This window comes from Ranitomeya variabilis, chromosome 1, assembly GCF_051348905.1.
Source record: "Ranitomeya variabilis isolate aRanVar5 chromosome 1, aRanVar5.hap1, whole genome shotgun sequence".
Taxonomy (NCBI): Eukaryota; Metazoa; Chordata; class Amphibia; order Anura; family Dendrobatidae; genus Ranitomeya; species Ranitomeya variabilis.
Genome location: NC_135232.1, coordinates 682,866,572 through 682,888,316, shown reverse-complemented (window position 1 = coordinate 682,888,316; position 21,745 = coordinate 682,866,572). Strand labels below are relative to the sequence as shown.

Here is a 21,745-nt window from a genome sequence, read left to right as displayed (position 1 = left end):
ACATGAAGGTCTTGTTCCATGGCAAGACATACATGTGTGAAAATTTTAAAGACTGTTTATATTGGTGTATGTGCAATGTGTGGGGCAATTCTTAATTAGTTAATTTTTATTTTTATTTTAGTTTATATAACCTTAATAAATTTTAATAAGTTAAATCCATACAAGAATATGAAATGTTTCATAATAACAGCAAAATTTACGACAAATATTTTGAAGACATTGTTAGTCCAACCTGATTGTTGGTAGACATTTTAACATATGCGATCCCATAGGGATGAACAAAAATATACACGATTAACTTTGGTACCCAAACATTTTACACAAACATTTTAAAGGCTATAATTGCCAAACTTTGGTGATTTTTTTTAACAGTAGTTACATACTGTGATATTGCGCGGGCGTATTGTCTGCCCAACTGTACGCTGGACTGCTACATTGCCTTTGCATTTCCATACCCGGTTCACCCTGGCCTCTGTATTATGCTTTGTATGACGGCATGTCCATGGTTCTTGGTCTCGAGGAAGTGGGTTCCTGAGGGGCCAAAAATTCCACTGGGGTCTTTTGGCTGCTGCGGAAGTCCCGTACAAATCGATCTCTAATGTATCTCCACCGGGTATGGACAGCATTGGCTTCAAAGAAAAAGCAAAAAAAAATATTTGAGAGCTTACAATCTTTACATTTTAGCAATTTAAGTTCAGCAATAATTACCAATTTTTTTCTTAGAGGATGCGGACTTATCCAAATACCGGGGGTCCAACTGCATATTATTTTCTCCCACAACTTCCGGTTTTTAATAATATCACTGTGGGAGCTGTCACTTTGATCCCATATGGACGGATTCGCTTCCACTAGTGTTATTAGCGTCTCGTTTTCTATGTCCAAGGGCTCTTCGTCAACCGCAATGTTCCTTCTTTTTTTGGCAGGCTGCTTGGACTATGTAAACACAAAAAGTTATATTAAAAGAAATATGTTCATTTTTGGTTGTATACATTTATCTCATGCCCAAAACTACATTATTTTTAAGGACACTTATCCTAATTTTTAAAATGTTTTAACACTTAAAGGACATACTTTAGCACATTAACCCCCGGCACACTGTGATCAAAGATGATTGCAGCGTTCCGGCGTCACAGGGAAGCATCGCGCAGGGAGGTGGCTCCCTGCGTGCTTCCCTGAGACCCTCGGAGCAACGCGATGTGATCGCATCGCTCCGAGGGTCTCCTACGTCTTTCCTCCCTGCAGGCCCGGATCCAAAATGGCCACGGGGGGCCTTCCGGGTCCCTCAGGGAGGTGGCTTGCAGGCGCCGGGAAGCCTCCCTGCTGTGCATGTCAGATCGTAAAAAAACCAAACATTTAAATGTGTTAAAAAAAAAAAAATCCTAAATAAAGAAAAAAAATAAAATATATATATATATATATATATATATATATATATATATATTCCAATAAATACATTTCTTTCTCTAAATAAATTAAAAATAAATAAATGACAGTACACATATTTAGTGTCGCTGGGCCCATAACGACCCGACCTATAAAACTCTCCCACTAGTTAACCCCTTCAGTGAACACCGTAAAAAGAAACGGGGCAAAAAACGACTCTTTATCATACCGCCAAACAAAAAGTGGAATAACACGCGATCAAAACGATGGATATAAATAACCATGGTACCGCTGAAAACGTCATCTTGTCCCGCAAAAAACGAGCTGCCATACAGCGTCATCAACGAAAAAATAAAAAAGTTATAGTCCTCAGAATAAAGTGATGCAAAAATAATTATTTTTTTATCTAAAACAGTTTTTATCGTATAAAAGCGCCAAAACATAAAAAAAGATATAAATGAGGTATCGCTGTAATCGTTCTGACCCGATGAATAAAACTGCTTTATCAATTTTACCAAACGCGGAATGGTACAAGCGCCCCCCCAAAAGAAATTCATGAATAGCTGTTTTTTGTTCATTCTACCTCACAAAAATCGGAATAAAAAGCTATCAAAAAATGTCACGTGCCCGAAAATGGTACCAATAAAAACGTCAACTCGTCCCACAAGAAACAAGATCTCAAATGACTCTGTGGACCAAAATATGGAAAAATTATAGCTCTCAAAATGTGGAGACACAAAAACTATTTTTTGCAATAAAAAGCGTCTTTTAGTGTGTGACGGCTGCCAGTCATAAAAATCCGCTAAAAAACCCGCTATAAAAGTAAATCAAACCCCCCCATCATCACCCCCTTAGTTAGGGAAAAATAATAAAATTTTAAAAAAATTATTTATTTCCATTTTCCCATTAGGGTTAGGGGCCAAAGTTAGGGTTGGGGCTAAAGTTAGGGCTACAGTTAGGGTTGGGGCTAAAGTTAGGGCTAAAGTTAGGGTTGGGGCTAAAGTTAGGGTTAGGGTTGGGGCTAAAGTTAGGGTTTGGATTCCATTTACGGTTGGGATTAGGTTAGGGGTGTGGTTAGGGTTGGGATTAGGGGTGTGTTTGGGTTAGGGTTTCAGTTAGAATTGGGGGGTTTCCACTGTTTAGGCACTTCAGGGGCTCTCCAAACGCGACATGGCGTCCGATCTCAATTCCAGCCAATTCTGCGTTGAAAAAGTAAAACACTGCTCCTTCCCTTTTGAGCTCTCCTGTGCGCCCAAACAGGGGTTTACCCCAACATATGGGATATCAGCGTACTCAGGACAAATTGGACAACATCTTTTGGGGTCCAATTTCTCCTCTTACTCTTGGTAAAATAAAACAAATTGGAGCTAAAGTAAATTTTTTTAAAACATACCAAAAATTCCTGTGAAACTCCTGAAAGGTGAATAAACTTCTTGAATGTGGTTTTGAGCACCTTGGGGGGTGCAGTTTTTAGAATGGTTTCACACTTGGGTATTTTCTATCATATACACCCCTCAAAGTGACTTCAAATGTGATGTAGTTCCTAAAAAAAAATGTTTTTGTAAAAATGAGAAATTGCTGGTCAACTTTTAACCCTTATAACTCCCTAACGAAAAAAAATTTGGGTTCCAAAATTGTGCTGATGTAAAGTAGACATGTGGGAAATGTTAATAATTATTAAGTATTTTGTGTGACATAACTCTGTGACTTAAGGGCATAAAAATTCAAAGTTGGAAAACTGAAATTTTCAAACTTTTCGCCAAATTTCCGTTTTTTTTCACAAATAAAACGCAGGTAATATCAAAGAAATGTTACCACTAACATGAAGTACAATATGTCACGAGAAAACAATGTCAGAATCATCAGGATCCGTTGAAGCGTTCCAGAGTTATTACCTCATAAAGGGACAGTGGTCAGAATTGTAAAAATTGGCCTGGTCATTAACGTGCAAACCACCCTTGTGGGTAAAGGGGTTAAGCTTACTAGCGTGACAAAATCTATTTTATTTTTTACTAGCTGAAGAGCCCGGCGTTGCCTGGGCATAGTAAATATCTGTGGTTAGTTATAGCACCTCACTTCTCTTATTTTCCCATCACGCCTCTCATTTTCCCCCCTCACATTTTTCATTTTCCCCCTCACATCTCTCATTTTCCCCCTCATTCCTCTCATTCCCCCCTAACACTTGTCATGTCGACCTCACATCTGTGATTTTCCAATCACTCCACTATTTTCCCTCACTCCTCTCATTTTGCACTCACACCTTTTCATTTTCACCTCACACCTCTCATTTTCCCCTCAGTATATACGTTTGTCATCTCCCTTATATATAGTATACACCTGTATGTCATCTCCTGTATATAGTATATACCTGTATGTCATCTCCCCTGTATATAGTATATACCTGTATGTCATCTCCCCTGTAAATAGTATATACCTGCTGTATGCCATCTCCTCCTGTATATTGTATATACCCATGTCATCTCCTCCTGTATATAGTATATACCTGTATGTCATCTCTTCTGTATATAGTATATACCTGCATGTCATCTCCTCCTATATATAGTATATACATGTATGTCATCTCCTGTATATAGTATACCTGTATGTCATCTCCCCTGTATATAGTATATACCTGCTGTATGTCATCTCCTCTTTTATATAGTATGCACCTGTAGGTCATCTCCTCCTGTACATAGTATATACGTGCACCATCTCCTCCTGTATATAGTATATACCTGTATGTAATCTCCTCCTATATATAATATATCTGTATGTCATCTCCTCCTGTATATAGTATATACCTGTATGTCATCTCCTCCTATATATAGTATATACCTGTGTCATCTGCTCCTGTATATAGTGTATACCTGTGTCATCTCCCCTGTATATAGTATGTACCTGTATGTCATCTTCTCCTGTATTAGACCTCGTTCACACGTTATTTGGTCAGTATTTTTCCCTCAGTATTTGTAAGCTAAAATGGCAGCCTGATAAATCCCCAGCCAACAGGAAGCCCTCCCCCCTGGCAGTATATATTAGCTCACACATACACATAATAGACAGGTCATGTGACTGACAGCTGCCGTATTTCCTATATGGTAATTTTTTTGCTCTTGTAGTTTGTCTGCTTATTAATCAGATTTTTATTTTTGAAGGATACCAGACTTGTGTGTTTTAGGGCGAGATTCAAGTGTCAAGTTGTGTGTTGAGTTGCGTGTGGTGACATGCATGTAGCGACTTTTGTGAGTTGAGTTTTGTGTGGCGAGATGCATGTAGCAACTTTTTGTGGGTCGAGTTGCATGTGACAGGTTAGTGTAGCAAGTTGTGTGCAGCAAGTTTTGAGCATGGCGAGTTTTGCGCGTGGCGAGTTTTAAGTGTGGTGCGTTTGGAGTATGTGCAAGTTTTGTGTGAGGCAACTTTTGCATGTGTTACAACTTTTGTGCATGTGGCAATTTTTCCGCGTGTGCAAGTTTTGCGTGTGGTGAGTTTTCCATGAGGTGAGTTTTCCACGTGTGGAGAGTTTTGCGTGAGCCTAGTTTTGCATGTGGCGAGTTTTGCATGTGGCGAGTTTTGCATGTGGAGAGTTTTGCGCGTGGCGAGTTTTGAGCGACGACTTTTGTGTTCCGACTTTTATGTGTCGAGGTTGGTGTATGTGTGGTGAAATGTGTGCTGAGGGTGGTATATGTGTTCAAGCACATGGTAGTGTGTGGCGCATTTTGTGTGTGTGTTCATATCCCCGTGTGTGGTGAGTATCCCATGTCGGGGCCCCACCTTAGCAACTGTACGGTATATACTCTTTGGCGCCATCGCGCTCATTCTTTAAGTCCCCCTTGTTCACATCTGGCAGCTGTTAATTTGCCTCCAACACTTTTCCTTTCACTTTTTCCCCATTATGTAGATAGGGGCAAAATAGTTTGAATTGGAAAGCGCGGGGTTAAAATTTCGCCTCACAACCTAGCCTATGACGCTCTCGGGGTCCAGACGTACGACTGCAAAATTTTGTGGCTGTAGCTGCGACGGTGCAGATGCCAATCCCGGACACACACACACACACACACACACACACACACACACACACACACACACACACACACATTCAGCTTTATATATTAGATTTGTTTGACTATTGATTTATCACATAGGACCTGAAGTTTGTCTGCAGCTTACCACTTTCCTGCTTCTCCTTTAGTTTTTCCTTAGTGACGGTGCTAGTGTTTTTTCGTATTAAAATGTTGTATGTACCTCAACATGGTATTCATGAAACAATTAGCTTTCAATTAAAAAAACAAAAAAAAACCAAGCCCTAAACACAGCTTGATTGACAGAAAAATCAAAACATAATGGGTCTCAGAAAACTGCTACTGAAACCAATATTTTTCTTCACCATTTCTATAAAACAAATAAAAAAACCCCTGCAGATTTAGTATCGCCGTAATCAATGACCGGCAAAATCAGGTCACTTATCATAAAATGACCGCTGTAAAAGCAAAAAACCTAAGAGACATTTCCGAGGTTTCTTCACCATTTCATCCCACTTGGAAAATTTTTTTCTTCCTGTTTTCTTTCAGTACATCATGTAGTAAAACTACAAGTCTAACAGTTGTAGAGATGTGTCTGTTGCTAGAACTCTGTGTGGCATTGACCTGGTCTCTAATCTGAGCTGCTGTTAACCTGCGATTTCTGAGGCTGGTAACTCGGATAAACGTATCCTCAGAAGCAGAGTTGACTCTTGGGTCTTCCTTTCTTGGGGCGGTCCTCATGTGAGCCAGTTTCTTTGTAGCGCTTGATGGTTTTTGAATTTGTATTATGGCAAGAAAAAAAGCAGCAAACAGTCTATTCAGTAGGACTATCAGCTGTGTATCCACCAGACTTCTGCACAACACAACTGATGGTCCCAACCCATTTATAAGGCAAGAAATCCCACTTATTAAACCTGACAGGGCACACCTGTGAAGTGAAAACCATTCCCGGTGACTTCCTCTTGAAGCTCATCAAGAGAATGCCAAGAGTGTGCAAAGCAGTCATCAAAGCAAAAGGTGGCTACTTTGAAGAACCTAGAATATAGGACATAATTTCAGTAGTTTCACACTTTTTTGTTAAGTGTACAATTCCACATGTGTTAATTCATAGTTTTGATGCCTTCAGTGTGAATGTACAATTTTCATAGTCATGAAAATACAGAAAAATCTTCAAATGAGAAGGTGTGTCCAAACTTTTGGTCTGTACTGTACATAAGAAAAAAAAAACGTAGATTTCACTAGAATAAGATATCAAGATATCATTTTATTTGTATGACCTGTATTCCCACTGACAGATTCCCTTTAAAAGGGACCTGTCACCCCCAAAATCGAAGATGAGCTAAGCCCACCAGCATCAGGGGCTTATCTACAGCATTCTGGAATGCTGTAGATAAGCCCCTGATGTATCCTGAAAGATGAGAAAAAGAGGTTAGATTATACTCACCTGGGTGGGCGGTCCGATCCGATCCGATGGGTGTCACGGTCCGGAGCCTCCCATCTTCATAGGATGACGTCCTCTTCTTGTCTTCACGCTGCGGCTCCGCCGCAGGCGTACTTTGTCTGCCCTGTTGAGGGCAGAGCAAAGTACTGCAGTGCGCAGGCGCCGGGCCTCTCTGACCTTTCCTGCGCACTGCAGTACTTTGCTCTGCCCTCAACAGGGCAGACAAAGTACGCCTGCGCCGGAGCATGAATACAAGAGGACGTCAATGTAAAAAGATGGGAGGCCCCACACCGGACCGCGATGCCCATCGGACGGGACCGCAGCGGGACCGCCCCTGGGCGAGTATAATCTAACCTCTTTTTCTCATCTTTCAGGATAAATCGGGGGCTTATCTACAGCATTCCGGATTGCTGTAGATAAGCCCCTGATGCTGGTGGGCTTAGCTCATCTTCGATTTTGGGGGTGACAGGTTCCCTTTAAAGGGCGTTGTACCAAGTTTTAAAGGAGATCTAGATTTTCAAGTAACTATTAAGAGTAAGCTATACTTGTTTCCTGAATTTACCAGTTTTCCCATCTTCAGGTTCTAATTTTAATTTGCAATTAACGCTTAGCTAGTGGGAACGGACCAGCTGCTATAATGTCTCCTACACTACGAACACACAAAACAGGAATCATGCTCTTCATTCCTTTGCCAGTATACAGACAAAATCAGCAGAGACAAAAATAATAATAGAAAGGATAATCTACAACATTACTGAGCTGTGTGGCTGCGAATCCAGCTCTCAGATAAGCTGGTTAGAGTCTGCACGATCACTCTGCTTCTCTCCCCCCTTGCATAGACTATTATTCTGTGTGGACCTGCTAGCTTTGTTCGGTAGAACCAGGGGGTCTTAGTTTTAAAGTCGAGATAGAATACCTACAAAACTTTCCCTCTGGTTTAGGGGATACGTGTGCAATGCAAAAAAAACCCAAACAAACTAAAAAAGGAACAAATGTAAGAAAACCAGTGACTTTTTGCATAAAATATTTATAAATAAATAAATCTAAAAGACACAATGATCTCTACATTAGAAGGTTTTTTATTTATAGAGTTTACAAAAAGATAAAACAATTGGCACAAATATAACAATCTTAGCAGCAAATATCAAAGTTTTTGGTTGGAGATGAAATAAGTCGTTATGAGTGGAAATTAACAATATTCCATACATATGTAAGGCAACTGCGTCCATTGGCGGTTCTGAACATAATGAGGTATGGTTAGGGCCCTATAGACTTCAATGGTGCCCAGCCACGGTTCTGTACAGAGCTGTAATACACCAACATACACAAGGCCTTATATATTCTGTATGTTTTTTCTTTTTTTATGTATATATAAAACATATTACTTAATATCCATAAACATCTAGATCCCATTTTAGTAAGTTACTTGGACAGCGAAAAGAAATCTATTACGGCTCTTTCCTTATCCTGAAATTGAGGAATAAACCTTTTGTCTTTTTGAATTGGTGATTGAAAATAGGACAACTGTGTCCTCATCTTTACCACACAGCTAAAAACTATACCAAACAGATCTAGTTCCAGCTTAAAAATAAAATAAATGAAAAAAAAACCAAACACATCCAATATGACACATTATCACTGTTTCAGTACACAATTGCATTTAAAGGTTCCCTTTAAGACCACTAACGGGCAGATATAGGGTTAATGTTAGCGCCCTGCTGCCGGGAGGAAATTAACTTTACTGCTCGTGGCGGTGTTTGGGTTTTGGTCATGAAGGTGGAGCTGGCGTGGGTTCAGTCACCACCCCCATCATTAGGGCCGGCTGTCACTCGCTGCGGAGACGGCCTACAGATGTCATCTCCTGGAGGTAAGCAGCCGGCAGAGACGTCTGGTCACAGCTTTCTCATAGAGGACACAGGAGTGCTCGGCCAAACGAGTGCTCCTGTGTATGAACGAGTCCTCCATATATACAGGTCCTTCTCAAAAAATTAGCATATAGTGTTAAATTTCATTATTTACCATAATGTAATGATTACAATTAAACTTTCATATATTATAGATTCATTATCCACCAACTGAAATTTGTCAGGTCTTTTATTGTTTTAATACTGATGATTTTGGCATACAACTCCTGATAACCCAAAAAACCTGTCTCAATAAATTAGCATATCAAGAAAAGGTTCTCTAAACGACCTATTACCCTAATCTTCTGAATCAACTAATTAACTCTAAACACATGCAAAAGATACCTGAGGCTTTTAAAAACTCCCTGCCTGGTTCATTACTCAAAACCCCCATCATGGGTAAGACTAGCGACCTGACAGATGTCAAGAAGGCCATCATTGACACCCTCAAGCAAGAGGGTAAGACCCAGAAAGAAATTTCTCAACAAATAGGCTGTTCCCAGAGTGCTGTATCAAGGCACCTCAATGGTAAGTCTGTTGGAAGGAAACAATGTGGCAGAAAACGCTGTACAACGAGAAGAGGTGACCGGAACCTGAGGAAGCAGTGGACTGAGTCTGGTGTGGAAACATCCAGAGCCACCGTGCACAGGCGTGTGCAGGAAATGGGCTACAGGTGCCGCATTCCCCAGGTAAAGCCACTTTTGAACCATAAACAGCGGCAGAAGCGCCTGACCTGGGCTACAGAGAAGCAGCACTGGACTGTTGCTAAGTGGTCCCAAGTACTTTTTTCTGATGAAAGCAAATTTTGCATGTCATTCGGAAATCAAGGTGCCAGAGTCTGGAGGAAGACTGGGGAGAAGGAAATGCCAAAATGCCTGAAGTCCAGTGTCAAGTACCCACAGTCAGTGATGGTGTGGGGTGCCATGTCAGCTGCTGGTGTTGGTCCACTGTGTTTCATCAAGGGCAGGGTCAATGCAGCTAGCTATCAGGAGATTTTGGAGCACTTCATGCTTCCATCGGCTGAAATGCTTTATGGAGATGAAGATTTCATTTTCCAGCACAACCTGGCACCTGCTCACAGTGCCAAAACCACTGGTAAATGGTTTACTGACCATGGTATTACTGTGCTCAATTGGCCTGCCAACTCTCCTGACCTGAACCCCACAGAGAATCTGTGGGATATTGTGAAGAGAAAGTTGAGACGCGCAAGACCCAACACTCTGGATGAGCTTAAGGCCGCTATTGAAGCATCCTGGGCCTCCATAACATCTCAGCAGTGTCACAGGCTGATTGCCTCCATGCCACGCCGCATTGAAGCAGTCATTTCTGCCAAAGGATTCCCGACCAAGTATTGAGTGCATAACTGAACATTATTATTTGATGGTTTTTTGTTTGTTATTAAAAAACACTTTTATTTGATTGGACGGGTGAAATATGCTAATTTATTGAGACAGGTTTTTTGGGTTATCAGGAGTTGTAGGCCAAAATCATCAGTATTAAAACAATAAAAGACCTGACAAATTTCAGTTGGTGGATAATGAATCTATAATATATGAAAGTTTAATTGTAATCATTACATTATGGTAAATAATGAAATTTAACACTATATGCTAATTTTTTGAGAAGGACCTGTATATATCATTCCCTTTATTTAGTGCTAATTCCCTTTTTTGACACATCATAAACAGGCAGTGACCATGAACCTCCTCTCCCAGAATAAGGACAAGCAAAATAGTGATTAGAAGCTTTTCCTCCAAGACAAATGTGAACGGTAATCTAAAGCCATAAACTGTTTGTTAATGGTGCGGCCGGATCTGCAAAACAAAACCAACCGCGTATTTACAATTAGGCTTAAAACGAAGATTACAAGATCAGCTGAGTGTTTAGAAGTAGAGTTACCCAACGGTAAGATCTCAGCCGTCCATGCTAAGTGCCAGAAGCCCGACGGCATAGTTGGGAGGCAGATCCACCTATGTACGGGAAATTCGGCAAATACACGAGTATATACTGCGACAGGTTACAGTAAAGCTGGAGGAATAGCGCTCACCCCAAATTAGTCTGCAGCAAGGAGCTGTAGATCAGCCATGTGCACAAAGCCAGAAACCACCCTCCATACTTCCATACTTATTTAAAGTAAAGCAAAGTAACTGCACTTTATGAAACTTTTGACATATAATGAGTGGGGGATCCAGGTGCTGGTATCGCCAACTGATTGCTAAAGCGAAGGGGTAGAAGCAATAAGCTGCTCTCTTCCGAGACTAAAAATGGGGTCACAGGCTCCATCATTAGTCTCCAAGGTGGAGAGCACCTAGCTGAGCACTTCTACCCTTTTATTTCAGGAGATCGGTGAGGGTCTCGGTACCAAGAACACCACAGATCAAAGCTTCAGAGATGTTAAAATTTTTATTAAAAAAAAGTGCAAACGTGCACAATGTCAAGACATTTTGCCATTGACGAAGAACTGAATAAAAAACGGCAATTTATTTCCAATGTGTTGTAAAAGGTTACGGCACATGGAATTGTACTTGCTGTCAGGAAATCAGCCGAAATTCACTTTAGACATAAATCGAGAAAAAAAAAAAGTTTACTTATTGAATTAAATTAAGTAAAGAAAAAGTATCTGCAGAGTTATTTCTATTCAATGTATGTCTATTATTAATATTTACCAGCACCATCAAAAATATGGATAGTTTTCCCAATATATTTGAGGCCTCTCGGGTCTCTGTGAAGCCTGGTCTGAATGGAACAGAGATGGAGCATGCGCACCTCTGCCCCATTCATTTTCTTTGGGCTTGCCGGAGATATCGGAGGACAGAGATGTGGGCTCGCTGGGTGTCCCAGTGATCAGTAGGTCATCCCTTTTCTATAGATAGGAAAGCATGTAAAAAAAATGGTCAAAATCCCTTTTATCAGAGGGGGGCATTCTCTACCCTCCCATCCTTTATAACAAATTTGTAAACATTAACAGACGTTAAAAAAAAAAAAAAAAGGACTGATGAAACTACGTTCAAAAACAAAGAAAACAAGAAAAAAAAATAAAAATAGAAGAAGAAGAAGGAAGTGGAGACTCTTCTTTATTAGAACATGAATATTCTGGTTTGTTATCTGTAGCTATTATAACACTACAACTCCCAGCAAGTAAAATGGCATTTTTGGGGCTGCACAGTCACAGCATCTGGAAAGTCACAGCTTTAAAGACATCTTAGTTTTGCATAATGGAGCCAGTCCTTACAGTTTCCTAGGGATGACCTGAAGCTTTGGTCATGTAACATTATACCAATACTAACCCCCCCACCTTCCCTTTAATGAACAGAATAATAACCGCCCCCCCCATATTTTAGGCAATGACAAGTTTACTTTCCCAGAAGACCTGTCAGGTGGATGAGTCTCGTGCTTTCAACATAAACTGTTTCTCAACCACTTTCCCCCTGAAACTGGATATCCGTTGGCTGTAAATCGTTGCACATTCTGTTCAGATGTTAGAGTCCGCTGCGATCCTCTCATTCATTGTAAGCCCAGTTCATGGTAATTAGCGTTAAACTGCAGGCACCAACACAAATACCAAGAACGACCAACCCACAGGCCTGGGAACACAAAGGAAAACAAACACAAATTAGTACTTGTGGAAGGAATCAATTTTCACTGTGTGAGAACAGCCTTCAGTTCAGATCATTCCCCCATTGTTGGTTTGGGAAAACAGGCTGACGACATAAAGCGAGCTCACGCGGACTGCTGGAAAACAAAACAGTGTGCAGACTTTTTCACAACAGTGATGGGCACTTCCGTAGAAAAAAAAAGTTCAATTTAGGCTAAAGGCGTCTTAGCTGGGCTAAGAAATACTTTGCATTTCTACGGAGGCTGATAAAGGGGTCGGTCTTACCAACAAAGCAAGGAAAATTAGAGAGAAGAAGCCTTGCGCCTATATTAGTGGGCACGGTTCTCACCGAGCTGGGGAGGACGCTACATAAACATGCAGCTGGTTATATGCCCACAAGTTACAGCAATTCGATACAGCGGTTTATACAGCATACAGGAAAAAAAATTCCACATACCCCAAACTTCTGGCGGGATAGGAAGTCCTCAAAACTAAGCTTCAAGTAAAAGATTCCAGGGAAGACAAAGAGCAGACACGTAGAAGTGGTGGATCCTAAACAGGCGAGGAAAAGACGCTCAGAAGTCTGCTTTACCCACGATTAAATAAACTCATAATCTGTGTATTACCTAAACCAGAAAGCATTTTTTTTTTTTTTTATCAAAAGGGGAAAACGCTCTGTTTAAAGTGGACATGTAAGCCCAATGGTTTACACCGGTTAAACCTCATTCACATTTTTTTTTTTTGCGTATGAGAAAACATGGACCGTTTTTTCCCCATCAGTGTGCAGGATCCAAGTTTAATGTTTCCTGTATACAAAAAAAAAAAAATACAAAAAAAAATCAAGTTTCTCCTACTTGTTAGACTGTTAAAGAAAAAAAAAAGGAAAGACGGTAATCGGATGACACATGGATGGCGTCCAAGTGCAACATGTTGGTTTGACAGTAGGCCGTAAAAAAAATAAATAAATAAATAATAAATTAAAAAAAATAGATGGGCGAGATTAATTCACAAAAACGGACTTCTCTTTCTATAAGCTATGAAAAATGGTTAGAACACGTACAGCAAAAATGGACGCCTGAATGAGGTCTATTACTTATTGGGGTGTTACTACTTAGTTCTATGCATTGTAGTATATATCCTTTGCTATCTATGGAAATAATGCTAGGGACTGTCTATCTTTGATGAGCAGGGGCGCCATTGTTGTCACTTTAGTCATACAGAAGGTACAATGCAGAGTTCTAAGAAGATGCTCAGAATTGCTATGTAAGGAGGATTACAAGTATTTACTAGGACAGGAGGGATGGCCGAGCCGCATATAGAGAAAAGAGGGAGATAACAGACATCCAAGCCCAACTTACCAACCACACCAAATACATTCCTTATGTCTGGAACAAAGATGGCGAGAAGTACGATAACTATATTCAAGGCCAGGGTCACTACTATGTGACGGAGGTAGGAAAATTGTTGGTTGGAGAAGAACATCATCATTAAAGCCTTTCTTGCCTATAAAAAAAAGAACAACAAAATAAATGTACCGTAATTTAAAAATTTTAATTTGTACAAAGATTCAAAATATAAAACAATCTATATAAATAGCTACTTACAGGAAAATGAATAAGTGGCACCGTCAGGAGAACGGCCAGAAGAATGACGAGTCGGACGGTTATAATCAGAACGTCCCGAGGCAGAAATCTGCTGTAACCTTGTAGCAGCTCAGACTCCACCTTGTCTGCAATGGCGACACAATATACACAATGGAGCAGTATTAGCACCAACATATAACTATTTCAGTAGACAATCCGACACTACCCAACATTGGTTGTATTCAGTTCCAATCAATGCTATATAGACACCAATGAACAGGAGCCGAGCTGCAGTACCCAGGAGCGGCCACTACCTGGTGTATGGAGCTCGGTACAGTGTTTACAGAGCTGATGACAGCTGGTCAGTAGGGTTGTTGGGTAGCAGAATCCCACTGATCGGATATTGATGAGTTATATGTGGGATAGGTCATCAATCATCAATATCATTGTAGTGGGAAAATCTCTTTAAATGAATGGTTCGCTGCCTGTCTTCCCTTTCCAACTACACTACTCACTTCCACATTCGATGCTGCCATACTTAGTCAAAGGCCTGGCAGACTATGATGGTGTCATGGTGTGCCTCTTTCGGGATATGCCTGCTGCTATGGAATAGGTGTTCTCAATTGGCTCCTTCTGGAGTCGTTAGGATCTGTTACAATACTATGGCTTCTGTTATGATGTAGATGTGAACAGACCCCAATGGACTTCTCTGGTGCATGCTACAGTTAGGATAAAATCACCACTGCACATACACAGTTTACTTTTCTGGCTGGGACCACAAGGTAACTTTGATGGTGGCCAAAGATGACACTTTGCTGCCACCACACCCACCAATGTAGGTAAAGGTAGTTCAGTTCCAACCAAGTGCCGTGAATATTCTCTGGCTTTTCTAGAATTCGAGATGAACTTCATCACTGAAAGCGGGTGACAAACTTTAATATACAGAACAAAAATGTGAAGTCTGGTTCACACGGTAGAGTCCGAGAACGTACCATAAAAAGTAAGGTAACCAAACAATGCCGAAATAAAATAGATGAGGAAGCTTAGGGATATTCCGAGGTTGGCCACATTCTGCATCCGGCTCTTGGACGGACTGAAAAAAAAAAAAAAGGGACAAAATATTATTTGAAATGATCACCAGTAGGTTTCCAATAAGAGGATATTAGCACAATTCATTACAGAGTTGATCAGGTTGAGAAATGAGACACAGCCCATGGGGCATGCTGATTAGTTGGCCGAACCTAGCAATATGGAGTATGGGGAACTACTTACTCTTTCTCGACAGGCAATGTCAAGGGGAAAGAAGGATTTATCAGATGGAATTTAATAAGAAGATCCTTTTCTTTGGCGGGAAGATAAGATGATGTAAAAATAGGAAAATACAGAAAAAAGAAGTTGTAAAGCAAATTTTCTTAGCACACTTCATTCGGCCATTACAATCTTCTCCCAGAAGCATCACAAAACAAAAAGCATGAATAGGTAAAGTACTAGAAAATTATCGGGACTTCTTGGAGTGATATCAATGTGTCTAATCTGGGGGTAGATCACAGACTTACTCACCTCCTAAGCTCACAGTAAATGGGCAGAACGGACGTATGGCACAGAAATGAGAAAGCCATGGTAGGTAGTGCAAATGCGCTCTAAGATGAAAGACAAAAATAAAGTGTTTCCAACAAAAAGGAAAATGGTTTATACTACATGAAAGAAATAATACGATTAGATGGTGCACAGAGGAAAGAATAATTTATGGAATAAATGAAGTCTGCTTGGGTAGCAAAAAATTGGGGTCATTTTTAGTTAATATAATCTAGCCCAATGAGCCTCCTCCACATTGGACAGGAGGCCGCGTGGACTAAGACGAGTATTTCTACTGTCTGCCGTCATCATGATCAATCATTCAGTGGCTCTACCATCAACCTACTTCTATCCAATGTGTATGGATATCGTGCATGGGATGTATTTGAAGCAGAACTTCCATACTAAGTTATCTAATCTGCTGTGCTCATCCAGATTCATGAAATATCTTCCTCAACGCTGGGCGTGTAATTTCATATCCAACCCGTAAGAACAAACTGTAAGAGTATGTGCAAATTACATCTTGTTCATCCACATTCTGCACAGGAACCCACCTGAAAAAGCCCCCAAAATTAAAGAGGTTGTCCACTACTCAGACAACTTTGTCCGAATTCCAATTCACCCCCTAGTAAAATAATAACACTAATGCTCGCCTCTGGTGCCGACGTTCTTATAGCGGTGTCAGCACTGGGTCTTTTGAGACCCGCATAACATTAGGTCATTCGATCCCTGCGCTGGATTCACTTTTCTCTTCTTTGAACAAAATCGAGACATCCTGAGGAAGGGAGAGAGCAGTCACAGCACTTGCTTCCTCCAGATCTCACTTACGTCAGAAAGCGGAAAGCGTAAAATAAGGGCTGATTGGTCGCAGGGATTGCGTGACATTATGTCATGTGAGCCCCGGAAGAGCCAGTGCTGACACCACTGGAACAGAGTCTGCACCGGAGGGGAGTATAAGTGTTGTTACTTTACTAGGGGGGAAAAATAGGGATTCAGAAGGGATTTTCGGAGAAGTAGACAATCTCTTTAAATCATGCTCTGCAGTGTCAAAAATATTTGCTGTGCAGATATTCTGTCTTTGTAAGCTTCTTTGCACTGCGTCAGGCAAGTTGTGAACTGGCTAAAAGAAGTGACCGGTCCATTCTTCAGGCATGGGAAGCTGCTCAGTAGCTTATATGCAGAATTGAAAAAAAAAAAAAAGTCGCCGCAAAGACACTAAAGAAAACGCTTCAGTAAAATCACTGCCAAGGCTTCCATGAAGAGTCTTCCACTTCTAAACCTCAACAGCTACTCCAGTGGCACAGACATGAGGTCTGTTTAGCTAGTTGGTTGCATCTGTTAGAACAATATATTTATGGCTTTAATGCAGAAAAATCAACAGCTAAATAAAATATGGTAAAATTCCTCACCTTTAACACTATAAAAAGGGAAAACGACAAGTAAAATACCAATACGAAAGAAAAACAAACCATTTCACACTTGGCCTCTCTCGATGTGACACAATCTCTGCAGTTACCACGCACAGGTAGCCATATCCCAGATAATAACCAAGGACGGACACTTAACTTTTGTTGTGTCTGTAATCTAATACTGCTATAAAAGCCAATGGCTAAATCAAGCCTGACAAGAACAAGCATCCTTGGATTAGGTTTCTAAATGTCCCCAACATTTTAGATCCCACCATCGGTCATCCCTGGTGTAACCTAACTCTCCCTTGGGGCCCATTATCCCCTTGAATGGTGCCAGCTTTTGAAGTTCAGAAGATCAGAGGGTCTCTGATCCCTGTGACTCCCCATCATTATTGTTATGCCAAGAGCCTCTTAAAATGATCTATGAGCGGGAAATACAGTGATTAAGTTTCTACATTCACTACGACTCCGACATGAGTAAATTGGTGTTGTACTGTAGGAACAAACCACTTTTTAGCTACGCGGCATCCTATTCTTATATATTATCAGGTATTAATAACCATTTATCATGAAGAAAGACAAATATCTAAACATACAATACTTATCTACGCTCACATAGAACTCACCTCTTTGGAAAACTCAAAAAGTTTTGGCTTACATTCAGTACTGTTTGAAATCTATATAAAAAAGACAAAAAACATCACAGTTTGGTAAAGTAAGAATAATCATTCATAGACATGATCTGGATTGGCTCTCAATAGCACCTCTCCAAAATAAGAGGTGAATGGAGACTTCAGTAGTCAGTACGGTCACTGATCTGGGAATCCAAGGGGAGGAACAGAAGTGGTGACCAGTAGAGAAAGGACATCAGTGCCGGGGACATTTGAGTTAATGAGCTGTAGTCTGGGACTCTGGAAAGGGTCAAGCATGGGGCAAGACATTTGACATTTTGTTGTTTTCTTTTCTCCTTGCTTGTCTCACTATATACATTTTTAACCTATCCACAGGATAGGTGATGAACATGATTGCTAGGGGGGTCTAACCGAAGGGACCTTTAATCGGTCACTAAAACAAAGGTTCTAAAGTCATCTGTGTGAAATAGACGATGGTTCACATGCGTGACCACCAATCCATTGACTTCTAAAGCACTGGTTGACATTGCCGAGCTGCGAGTCCCATAGAAAGGAATAGAGAGGTGGTCAAGTGTGAACTCCATCGCTGGAGTTGTTGCGCACCTCACCTGGGGGCTCTTAAATCTCTTAACATGATGTCACCCATGTATCAGGAATTGAGGCAAGAACTGCTGGTAGACCATAGTTCTGTCCAGCTATAGATATCGATCATTAATCCCTTGTGCCATATTGACTCCAATCTGACTGTACAAGTTGGTACGAGAAGAAATAATTACATTTAAATAAATTCACCGTAGAGCTACTTTGTTTTATTTTTTTTTTTAAAGGGAATCTGTCTCGCCCTGGGATGCATATGACCTACTAATATGGGCATACAGGTAATAGAAATGTTACATTAGTCTCACCTGTTGATCCTCATATTAAATGGTCTTGTTGTGGAGAAATGTTATATTCTCTCTTTAAGCTAATGATTTCTGTATTCAAGCGATCCCTGAATGCAGTGCACATAGAAGGGAGGATGAGGCATGTATTTCTGAGAAATTGCAGATTCTGGGACCACAACTGATATGCATGGGAGGGAGGCTAAAATTATAATGAAGACCGAAGGCAGGGATTTCTGATTAACATAAAAGACAGAATATAACATTTCTCCACAACTAGACCGCAGCTTTCAGGCAGACAGGTAGGACTAGTTTAGCATTTCTACAACCTGTATGCCTATATTAATAGGTCATATACATCCCGAGGGGAGGGTGAGGGGGGCGACAGTTTCCCTTTAAACTTACCCTGTCACTAATCTCCTAACATATAGAATTCTAACAATGTTTAATTTATTTGGTTGTTTCTTTCTGTATTAAAATTCATAGTATACTTCTTTTCAGTATGGTCATGGTTACCTCCTGGGATTTATGTAGCTTTATCTTCTTTGAAGGGGTTCAACATTTCAGGTAACAGAATTTCCTGTATGATGAAATTGCATTGACTGTACAGCTAAAGTTCTCCACAGGGGTGAATAGAAACTCCTATCACAGATACTGATGATGGTTGCACAGCTCCTGTGCATTTATACTGAAGGTAATCAAAGTCCGTGACTGTATAATTGTAATTTAAAGCCAAGTTAGGACACCAGAGAGAGAAGGACAATCACACTGCGTAGAGAATAGTGCCATGGACCAAAGCAAAAAATAAGCATTCTGTATTATAGGGGCAATGAGCCACATTTGTATGATTATTGCTTTTGTAGCAACTAGGTTTGTGGGTACTTTTAGAAAACTATTTTAAGATTTTTACAATATTACAAGTGCTTCTCACTAAATTATATCATCAAAAAGTTAATTTATTTCAGTTTCAATACAAAAAGTGAAACTCATATTATATAGAGTCATTACAAACAGAGTGATCTATTTCAAGTGCTTATTTCTGTTAATGTAGATGATTATGGCTTACAGCCAATGAAAATCCAAAAGTCATTATCTAAGTAAATTAGAATACTTTATAACACCATCTTGAAAATGATTTTACAGTCCGAAATGTTGGCCTACAGAAATGCATGTTCAGTAAATGCACTCAATATTTGGTCGGGCTTGCACAAATTATTGCATCAATGCGGCGTGGCATGGAGGCGATCAGTCTGTAGCACTGCTGAGGTGTTATGGAAGCCCAGTTTCCTTTGATAGCTTCAGCTCATCTGCACAGTTGGGTCTGGTGTCTCTCATCTTCCGCTTGAGAGTACCCCATAGATTCTCTATGGGGTTAAGGTCAGGCAAGTTGCTGGCCAATCAAGCACAAGGATACTGTTGTTTTTAAACCAGGTATTGGTACTTTTGGCAGTGTGGACTGGTGCCAAGTCCTGCTGGAGAATTAAATTTCCATTTCCAAAAATCTTGTCGGCAGAGGGAAGCAAAAAGTGCTCTAAAATTTCCTGGTAGACGGCTGCCCTGACTTTGGTCTTGATAAAACACAGTGGACCTACACCAGCAGAAGACATGGCTCCCCAAACCATCACTGATTGTGGAAACTTCACACTAGACCTTAAGCAGCTTGGATTGTGTGCCTCTCCACTCTTCCTCCAAACTCTGGGACCTTGATTTCCAAATGAAATGCAAAATTTACTTTCATCTGAAAACAACACCTTGGACCACTGAGCAACAGTCCAGTTCTTTTTCTCCTTGGTCCAGGTAAGACCTTCTGGCGTTGTCTATTGGTCATGAGTGGCTTGACACAAGGCATGTGACACTTGTAGCCCATGTCCTGGATACATCTGTGTGTGGTGGCTCTTGTAGCAATGACTTCAGCAGCAGTCCACTCCTTGTGAATCTTTCCAAAAAATTTTTAATGGCCTTTTCTTAACAATCCTTTCAAGGCAGCGGTTATCCCGGTTGCTTGTGAACCTTTTTCTAACACACTTTTTCCTTCCACTCAACTTTCCATTAACATGCTTGGATACAGCACTCTTAACAGTCAGCTTCTTTAGCAATGACCTTTTGTGGCTTACCCTCCTTGTGGAGTGTGTCAATGACTGCCTTCTGGACATCTGTCAAGTCAGCAGTCTTCCCCATGATTGTGGAGCCTACGGAAAAAGACTAAGGGACCTTTCTAAACGCTTAGGAAGCCTTTGCAGGTGTTTTTTCTTAATTATTCTAAGTTACTGAGATAATGACTTTTGGGTTTTCATTGGCTGTAAGCTATAATCATCAACATTAACAGAAATAAACACTTGAAATAGATCAATCTGTTTGTAATGGCTCTATATAATATATGAGACTCACTTTTTGTATTGAAGAACTGAAATAAATTCACTTTTTGATGATATTCTAATTTTGTGAGAAGCACTTGTATATATAATTCTGTGTGAGGCCTTTATAAGGATATTGTGTGTTGATACTGTACTTCTGGCTACACTGCAATATCTGGAAGGTGGTGCCACTTTGCAGTGCTACCAAAAGCCATGAAGCCCACAAACCGGGGTCACTGACACTGTGAAGTCTGGGGGTACTCAGAGAATAACAATGAATTAGAATTGGGATTGTTTTTGGAAGGGTACGTCTCACATGTGAAATATTTGCAGTGGATGAAGCCTTTGAACGACAGCTAGTCATTATTAAGGCCCCCCAAAAGCGAGTCAGCTGGCCACCCTTGGTACATACGGTGAAAGCAGACAGCTAGCAGTTGAGTTGTCAATGTTTATTACAGAATGGATTACCCATGGTTCTGTCACTTTCATTTCTCAATCTACTGACCCAAAGGCAAATTCTTACCTCCGTATACAGTAAAGTGTGATTCTGAGGAAGAGGACAAGGAATGGACCATTTTTTAATCACTACCTGAAAAGTAAATGGATAAATATTAGGATGCGGGAACTGTGGTTAGGGGGGAAAAAAAAGCAACCTTATCCTTATGATCAATTTCTCAGCTCGTTAGTTCAGCAAACAGTCATAACTTGTGGCCAACTTCAGATGTAGAAGAGGAAATGTATGAGCAATTACTGTTTAATACAGGAGCAGAGATACTCAGTGCTGATAGGAGCGGATTACACCTGCAGTGTCATGCCCCGCCGCCATGCTGCTGCTATGGCGGCTTGGAAACTTTGCATTGTTATGTTGTATAACTCACTAGATCACCTGGAAATGACTATGGTAATTGGAAAGATGCCAGATGAGCGTCTCCGAGCTTCTGTTCCCTGGAAACTGAGGACATACAGTCG

At 40.6% G+C, this 21,745-nt stretch overlaps 1 protein-coding gene across 1 annotated transcript in view; it reads right to left on the bottom strand.

Annotated features, from left to right (window-relative positions):
* Nucleotides 1-11,630: 11,630 nt before the first annotated feature.
* Nucleotides 11,631-21,745, bottom strand: part of SLC38A6 (solute carrier family 38 member 6) — a 41,621-nt gene continuing 31,506 nt past the window's right edge. Inside the window, exons 9-16 of the mRNA XM_077265538.1 lie at nucleotides 21,300-21,365; nucleotides 17,536-17,586; nucleotides 15,486-15,565; nucleotides 14,918-15,018; nucleotides 13,947-14,071; nucleotides 13,701-13,845; nucleotides 12,800-12,894; nucleotides 11,631-12,331 (exon numbers count right to left, since the gene is read on the bottom strand). Coding sequence (XP_077121653.1) covers nucleotides 12,248-12,331; nucleotides 12,800-12,894; nucleotides 13,701-13,845; nucleotides 13,947-14,071; nucleotides 14,918-15,018; nucleotides 15,486-15,565; nucleotides 17,536-17,586; nucleotides 21,300-21,365 — 747 coding nt within the window. The 3' untranslated portion in view covers nucleotides 11,631-12,247. The remainder of the gene's footprint in view (nucleotides 12,332-12,799; nucleotides 12,895-13,700; nucleotides 13,846-13,946; nucleotides 14,072-14,917; nucleotides 15,019-15,485; nucleotides 15,566-17,535; nucleotides 17,587-21,299; nucleotides 21,366-21,745) is intronic.